Source organism: Amphiprion ocellaris, chromosome 5, assembly GCF_022539595.1.
Source record: "Amphiprion ocellaris isolate individual 3 ecotype Okinawa chromosome 5, ASM2253959v1, whole genome shotgun sequence".
In the NCBI taxonomy this organism is placed as follows: Eukaryota; Metazoa; Chordata; class Actinopteri; family Pomacentridae; genus Amphiprion; species Amphiprion ocellaris.
Genome location: NC_072770.1, coordinates 6,022,036 through 6,030,625, shown reverse-complemented (window position 1 = coordinate 6,030,625; position 8,590 = coordinate 6,022,036). Strand labels below are relative to the sequence as shown.

General features: G+C 40.2%; 2 protein-coding genes across 2 annotated transcripts; one reads left to right on the top strand and one right to left on the bottom strand.

The window, feature by feature from the left end:
- Positions 1 to 120: 120 nt before the first annotated feature.
- LOC111565017 (olfactory receptor class A-like protein 1) lies at positions 121 to 1,639 on the bottom strand. The gene has a single exon (XM_023264949.3). The coding sequence runs from the start codon at positions 1,629 to 1,631 to the stop codon at positions 693 to 695; it is 939 nt and encodes a 312-aa protein (XP_023120717.1). The 5' UTR covers positions 1,632 to 1,639; the 3' UTR covers positions 121 to 692.
- A 4,086-nt stretch (positions 1,640 to 5,725) lies between these two features.
- Positions 5,726 to 7,235, top strand: LOC111565014 (olfactory receptor class A-like protein 1). The gene is made up of 2 exons (XM_035945799.2): positions 5,726 to 5,901; positions 6,014 to 7,235. Exon 2 carries the CDS (start codon positions 6,016 to 6,018, stop codon positions 6,979 to 6,981), a length of 966 nt encoding a protein of 321 aa, XP_035801692.2. The 5' UTR covers positions 5,726 to 5,901; positions 6,014 to 6,015; the 3' UTR covers positions 6,982 to 7,235.
- The last annotated feature ends 1,355 nt before the right edge of the window (positions 7,236 to 8,590 follow it).

Below are 8,590 nucleotides of genomic sequence, written 5' to 3'. Positions count from 1 at the left end.
TATTATTCGTGCTTTTCAAAGTCTTTCTCACAATGCCAGCAATATAATTCTAATATAGTTTTGATATTCATTTCTGATTAAATGTCAATCCGATTTAAGGATTTTGACTTGGCTCAAACAATAAGTGAGCCTAAAACATTTTCCTGATCATAACTCCGAAATTTATGTCAGATTGTATAATATAAACTCATATCTTGGACATTAAAATGTCTAAATTCCTAGAAACAATGCTAGGGACTTTGTTGTCATAAATGCCATCTCCGACCCTGTTCATATTGCTTTTGTATGAGCAACAATCCCAAAACTCACTGATAATGAGTTTAAAGCAGCAAATTCTCTTACTTTATAAGCTGGGACAATAGGATGTTGTGAGAATACATTATCTCAAAAAAAAATTACTTAAAAAAGATATAAATTGATTCTTGTTTTTTTATGATTGACAAGCACAAACCACATTGTAATTACATACAGCAATATATTTGCAAATGTAATTTTCATGAAAATATACAGTATATTTAAAAAAGAGAAATCCCCATAACACCACTGCAAAGCTGTACTCTCTACTGCTTCTCTCTATTCCATTTCTTAGCTAAATAACAGTGATCTATGCACAAATGCTTAAAATGATAAGGTCTGAGAGAAAAACTCTGCTGTCTTGCAGGCAAGTCAGTAAGCTGTCAAGATAGAGACAGTCATTTGTCATTTGACTCTTGAGTGTCCACTGATGGCTGGTCTTGCTCGACTGCACACACGATCTTCGCCTTGACCTTCTTGTTGGAGGAAATGATAAAGTAGGGGCTGAGAGAGGCGTAGCAGGATGAAAAGAACACCCTCATATCTGCCACCACTGGTGACACTTTTGCCACTGTCAGCATGTAGATCCAGATCATGTTATCAATCCCAAAGAAGACCACATAGAGAACCACCAGGGTCACCACTGTTTTGGCAGCCCTGGTCTCAGCCCCACCCTGAGAGCGACGGATCCCCCTCACCTGGTGACTGTGGCGGTGAAGGAGCAGCAGGATGTAACCGCTGGAGCCCACCATCAAGGCAACAAATGCAAAATCCCTCCCAGAGACAGCCACTCCATTAATCACATAGGACAGGCTGTCTCTGAAGTCCACATGACAGAAGCCCAGGTTGAGGGTAAAGGCAGGGATAGTGCCATTACGTGGAGCCATGGAGAAGAAAGGGGCTGCGATGCATACGGCCATGTTGAGGAGCCACAGCCCTGCAAAGGTGGGCAGGACAAGGGAGGGAAGTGCAGGCTTCAGCCTCGACAAATGGGGCCCAGCAGGGGCGATGGTCACTGCCTGAAACACACTGAGCATGCAGGTGATGCAGACCGACAAAGCCCGGCCGATGCGATAGGCATAGATCACCACCTTACAGCCGGGATCATTCAGCAGGTCCTTCAGTCCAAATACCGTCATGGTCTGGGGGACGCAGCGGGTCAGCAGCAGCATCAGGTTGGCAAAAGCCAGGTGGCACAAGATCATGTCCACAGGGAGGAGCTTGGGTTCAGTGTAAATGATGTGGGCATATGCCAACAGGACCACAGTGTTCCCCAAGATACCCATACCTGTTTGCAAGAGGAAGGAGACTCCTTTGATGGTCACACACAGATCCATATCACCAAGGCCTGCAGCGGTCAGGATTTGTAAAGCAGACAGAGAAATTCATCCATTATGAATACACTGCAAATAACACTGATGTCCAGTTATATAAAATCACATCATCTTAGATGTTGAGACCTGTGAAAATGATGCTCACCTGAATTTGTGGATGAAAACGTGCTGTGAAGTAACGGTTGTAATTACAATATATAGTCCTCGATGCCCCACAAGACTATTGGCCACAATTACACTGTTCAGCCCACATTACCGCAAATTAATGCGACAAACTAAATGTGACTCAGATAGTCTCAGAGGAAGAGCACTGCAAGAGAAACAATAATCAAAAAAATAGTTTCCAATGTGAATGTTGAAAATAAATTTTTGTTTGTTGTGACATTCCTCCTGGTCGTTATGACAACGGATAGATCCTTGATTAACATGCTTCCAGTGCAGACAATGAGGGATAAAAGGATTCAAGGATTTAAAGGCTTTATTGTCACATGCAGCAGTAAACAAGTTATTAGTGCAATGAAATTCTTATAGTTTGCTGTGTCACTGCTTAGTGTGAACCTATTTACAGCGTACAGTTATCCAAATGCACTCATCACTCACATATAGTCAAACATACTGAGGCAGACAAATACTGAATATATAAGAAACCACAAGAGACCACTCCCTCATTTCCAATTAAATTTCTTTGCAAAAATGTATTCCAACATTTTTTAAAGGTACTGAGGCTTCCACAGACTGAGCCAAAATGAATTGTTCCTTTTCAGTGTATTTCCAAACAGTGTTTCTTTCCCTGCTTACTGCATCAAAGGAACAGTAAAACATAGAAAGAATTTCATGCCAAAATTGATTCACCATTGAAAAGTCACAATTTAATTTGTGTAATTCACTTGGTTGAACCATTGTAATACCTTCAGATAAATGTTAGTTTTGTCCCCCACCATTTACATTGGTAGCATGCTAGGAAAAGATCTTGGTCAGCATAAACAGGAGAAATGATTGCAACTGGCAAATCTGCTTAAAAGCACATATGGAGATGTGTTTTGTTTTAAGACAGACTTTCCTGTCATCCTAATGCTTTCTCTCAAGGACGAAAACAAGGGAGAAACATATTTGTCGCAGTGAGTCCCAGCTCAAGGGATTAGTTCAAGTATTGGAGAATTAATTATTGCAAGAAGTTTTTGAAAAAGAGCTGCTTTATGTGACATAAATAATGTGAGTTTTTATGACTATGCTTAATTTGAATGGTATTTTTTTGCACTTAAACTCCACATGCCACCTCCCAATTTCTATTGACAGAATAACCACAGTCTTTTGAAATATTATAATGCAATTTCCCTGTGGACTCAAAAAATAGAGTTAAATAACCCCCGAGGAGTGTGTTGTTGATGCAAAAGAAGCCTGATGATGCCTTGAATGAGCCATCAAGAGGCCTTTACATGCACAGCTGGTGCTTCAGTGTGTGCTCCTTTCCTTCCTCGTGTCCTGGGAGCATGTAAAAAGACGCAGAGGAGCAAGACAATTAGCCATATAACAATGCATGCCTGTACTAATTGGGGGCGTAGGGACAACCAGCCATTATTCATTTACGTTGAAACTTTCAGCACTGACATGTGCTACAAGAGAAGTTTTGAATACGTGCCCAGGTTTTCTAACGCTGTAAATGGCAAATGTTAAAAAAAAAAAAAAAAAAAAAAAATCCCTCTAACCTGTTGGTCAGTTCTATATCACTCACATCTGAAATTCAGATTATGAAACTGTTGTTTGAGAGGCTTATTTTCTCCTGGGAGGAAGCCTTGGAATAAATCATAAGATGTGTTATTTCCCTCAGTGTTTCTAACATGTTTACATGTTCAGAGAGCTAATTAAAATGGCAAGTTCAAGCATGTCCTTCTCAGGGGATTGCAACATGTACAAGTTTAGAAATCATGGATTTTTCCCCCTCCTGACATGATAGTGGATTTCTTTTGTTTATGGCTGATGTAAGTTGTTTTTCCACAATACACTAATTCAATTTTAATTTTACATAACCTACATGCATATATTGTACAGGCCATGGAAAAACTATAGACAATATCTGATAAATATTATGTATAAAGTAATATAATGAAATAGTGTGCATAATAAGATTTTGAACACTATACTGTTTGAGATACTTGTCAAATGAAAGCAACCCTTGTCAATGCACCATTTGCTTAGTGACCGGCTTCTTTTACAGAATTGCGTCCTCAAAATCATGTCCCTCTCTCATGTGTTTAAGTTTGTTTCTTCCAACAACTCTAATCAGTTGAGAAAAATTTCACTTTTTAACCTTTTGCTCCTTTAAGTATGCTTGTGAGGGCAACAGCTTTGGAGGGCGAGGAGGGTATATTCATTGCACTTCACACTGCGCTAGTTAATCTGTCCCACAGCAAAAAATGTAGTTTAAGAGGCTTTTGGCTGAGCACACTCTTACTCTGATATTGATGGCCTTATTTGCATGCAGAGAGAGGTGCACAAGTGACCTCCCAAGACTTTAGATTTAATTTGTCTTTAAAAATAAAACATGTTCACCTTAAACTCTGAGACAACTTAGTTTGCATCATCATTCAAACTTACAAGCATGATAACAGATTCATGCTAGTGCACAGTAAGCTTTAAAACAATTATTTATTTCTTTGTCTTTCACATTAAGACTACAGACAGTGTTTTTCTGTTTATTTCTTTAACTAAAATGTTATTGATATGGGCAGCACAAGGGAAATAGCAATCAAATCAATCTGACTGTCTGTCCAAGGAGCTCAGTTTTGATGAGGCAAACAAGAATAAACACCAGAAAAATTTCAGGAAGAGCTGCATAATATGCAAATAAAATGCATATTTACAATATGGATGAATACTAAGGGTCGGGGAAGACAATCACACAGGTAGGCATCAGACCACAACAGAATTCACAAAAGTAAACTAAAATGAACAGATACCTTCATATAATATATGTGTTACTTCATCTTAATGTGTTTTATGTACACTACCAGTTTGGACACACCTTCTCATTCAATGGTTTTTATTTAATTATTTTCTACATTGTAGATTCATACTGCAGACATTAAAACTATAAAAGAATACATATGGAATTATGTTGTAAAAAATTGTTAATCTTCAGTATTAATCTACAGTGTAGAAAACAATACAAATAAATAAAAAGCATTGAATGAGAAGGTGTGTCCAAACTTTTGACTGGTTGTGTACCTTCATATTTATGTGTGTTCTCAAACACACGCAAGACAAAAAGTAGTTAAATTCCTTTCAAAAAAAGGTTTTCTAGCATGTAAATGTACTGGATAAGTGGTACTTCAACAAGACCAGTAGCTGAGTTCTGCTTTCATGGTGTTCTGAATATAAACTACATGAGGAAATGTGACTAGTTTCATTAACAGTCATATTGTACCATAAGAGTACTCTCTTAATTTCAGTGGAGGACATGTCTCATTACATTCTAAGATTAAATTAGCTTAATATTCATTATAAATTCCCTGCTGTGGGACATGTTGCAGTTAAATCATACTGCCTACCCATACTCATTTGTCCTTACAACATCCTCACAATTTAGGTTTAATTCCATTTTTAGAACGTTTATTGCTTTGGATGAATAACACAATCATAAATTGGATGCTAAGTCACGTTCTCCAAATGAAAAATGCAGGTGATCTATCATACAGGCTGAGAGGAACGTCCTCTGGGTTTTTGCTTCATGTTTCTCCACTGGAGGACACTGTAGTGTTGCTGTCTGACTAAACAGCACAAGGAAGGTCTCTTTAACAGGTAGTGGCTTTTAAAGTTGATTGCAGAAATGAGAAATACAAAAGTAATGTGAAGGGTTTTATAAGGAAATCTATATATAGGATAAGTAAAAAAGTATTTATTAGTCTCTACTTAGCGAAACTGTGATACTGAGAAATGGTTTTAATTGTTTTTTCTGGGCAGTAAACATAAGGCTTAACATCATTTTTCTGTTCACTGGTTAGCTCTTTGTACCCAGTAAATGAATACAAACACAGCTTTCTCGGTGTTATCCTGTCTGAAACCCAGTAAAGGGACAGAAGCAGTCATCTGAATTGATCTGAAGTAATTGGGGCTGAAGGGAGAGAAGTCAATGGACCGTGCAAAACAGATCCAACAGTCATTACCTGTTTGTAAGTATAAGAACACAAACAAGCAGACTGCTTCTGGAGAGAGAGATCAGAGTGTGTCAGGCACACGTTCCCCTTCACATCTCTTTAGCTTTGACTCTTCTCAGGTAGGATTTATCTGATAATATTTTAAATGCTAGGTAGCATTTGAACATACAGGAGTACAAATAATAGCTTGATAATGTGATTTTATTGATTTATTTCCTTTCATCTCTGCAGGAATGCCATCAGAGGAGTTTGTTCGTGGGATGCTCTATCTGTCCCTCACAGTTATGGGTGTTCCAGGAAACACTGCTGTAATTGTGGCTTTCCTGCTCTTGCTTCACCAGGAGAGCCGCCTCCTTGCAGCCGATGCCATCGTCCTGCACCTTGCCTGTGCCAACCTGCTGGTGGTGGGCATACGATGCCTTCTGGAGACCCTGGCCTCCCTCCATGTGGCCAACATCTTTGGAGATGTGAGCTGTAAAGCTGTGATCTTCATCTACAGAACATCCCGTGCCCTCTCCATCTGGCTCACCTTTCTCCTGAGTGCCTACCAGTGTCTGAGCATTGCACCTCCCGGGTCACGCTGGACATCTATCCACACCTTGGTGGCCCAATATTTGGTCTTTGTGTTCCTCTTTCTCTGGGTTCTCAACACCTCCATGACCACAGCAGCCATACTCTTCTCCTTTGGTAGCAAGAATGACTCCAGCTTGACTAACAACGGCATTAATGTACAATTCTGCTACGTAAACTTTCCTTCAAAGCAATCCAAAGAGGCCAATGGGGCAGCTCAGATGGGCAGAGATGTGGTGCCCATGGCCCTCATGACACTAGCCAGTCTGATAATCCTAATCTTCCTTTACAAGCACAGCCGACAGGTGAAGGGACTCCGCAGCAGCAGAAGCGGTGGTGGTGGAAGCAGTGGGGCTGAGCAACGAGCTGCCAAAGTCGTGGTGGTGCTTGTGACCTTGTATGTGGTTCTGTATGGGGTAGATAATGGACTTTGGGTATACACCCTCACTGTGAGGAAAACCATGAGTTCCTCCCTGATCTCTGACCTCCGTATATTCTTCTCCTCATTGTATGCAGCGCTAAGCCCTCTGGTTATTATTGTGTCTAACAGGAAGGTGAATAGCAGGCTCAGATGTGTAGCACATGAAAAGCCTGTAATGGAGAAAGCCACAAGTCCTTCTTCTGTGTAAGGCCTGCTGGGATTGTTCACAGGGCTGGAGGGGAAGCTGTGACTCAATTGTCTGAAGTCTGGGTCATGCTTGGGTCATTCTGCCTTTGCAACATACTGGGTAAATTATCTTTTGTGACAGGCTTGGCACAGGCTCTTCTTACCTCTGTTGTGCCTTTGTTGTTGTGAATTTATAATAAGGCGTTCTTTTCTTAAATGTACTGGACTATGTTTTTTTTGAAAGTTTTCAGATGTTTCAATGAATGAGTTATTGGACTTATTGTGTCACTGTCTATAATTAAGGATGAAACCTGTCATAACAATCCTGTTACTCAGTGCAAGTCTGTACGAATCTCTGCTGATCTGGCACTATGTAGTTTTGTTAGTCTATTTGTTATTTTCCCTCCATCTTAACTGGGTGGATTATATGTGAGCTCAGTGTAGCTGTCAAGCGACTTCCAGCTGCCCATTTAGCTATAATTATGGCTTTGAATAGAATCTGGGAAATGTCCCATGCTAATGAGGCAGGCTAATTGTCCCACAGAGGACTGGTTAAAAAACCTGATGGGAAAACTATATTCTTTAGAGAAAAAAAAAGATGATGAAGATGTTCATTATTCAATAGAGAATTACTTAATACGATGTTGGCGATGTATGTTTGAGTCCTGGAGGTACTGTTGAGAGGTGAGGAGACTTTAGGGACACAAAAATACATCTTGGCACAAGCTCTGAAGGGTTCGCTGTGGATGTGGCAATGTGGGAATTTAGGAGTCATTATGTAATTGCTATGTCTTGGAGAAGCAAGGGCAGAGAGACAGGGCGAAGACATAACAACCTCCATGAGTGACAGTTCAAAAGACATAAAATGGGGCTGGTAGCACTCCTGCAATAACTCTAAAGTGCAATCAGTGCAACGTTATTCAACTGCTGCCGCAATGCAGGTAAGGAGGAAGAGAAGTCCTCTTTTGGTGCTTGTGCCGAACTGTTGCATTCACCTCTAGGTTGACATCAAAGGACATTAAAGGCAGCATTGTTTGTCACACAGCAACGTTCACCTTTATTGTAAAAAATTTCAACCATTAAAATTGTTCTTAATGTGATTATACTTTTTGCAGCTCTCTCTAGATGACAAATTCCATGTGTCTTACTCTCCAAACCACTGAAATCTGATTGGCACTTAATACAGACTCCGGTGGAATGAAGGATAGAATACATGGATGGTTTCATAAGAGCAGCGAGTGTGCTGACACCTCTGCTGAGGAGTCACTGGGAACGCTGACACCGATGATTCCCTTCAGCATTTTCAATGATGTCATTCTCTCTTGATCTGTCAGGAAAACAAGTGGCAGATTAGTTAAAAGGAACAAAGACACGAAAGACAGGTTTCATTGGAGTGTATGCTGTAGTTTTTCTCGATGTGTGAGTGTGTGTGAGAGAGTGTAGGAAGGGTGTGCCAGGCAGGCCTCTCCCTGCACAAGACAGGACCTGTTTTCACTGTTTTCCATCCTTCTGGAGTCTTTTGAAATTGATGAATGCAGGGTGCTGTTTAACATGTAGAGACCAAACCCACACAAATGCAACCCTCTATTATCTATCTAACACCCATCATCTCATAGATTTCCCTCCAAGAC

Coding starts and splice junctions, on each gene's coding strand:
- LOC111565017 (XM_023264949.3), bottom strand. CDS start 1,631: ATGGATCTGTGTGTGACCATCAAAGGAGTCTCCTTCCTCTTGCAAACA.
- LOC111565014 (XM_035945799.2), top strand. CDS start 6,016: ATGCCATCAGAGGAGTTTGTTCGTGGGATGCTCTATCTGTCCCTCACA.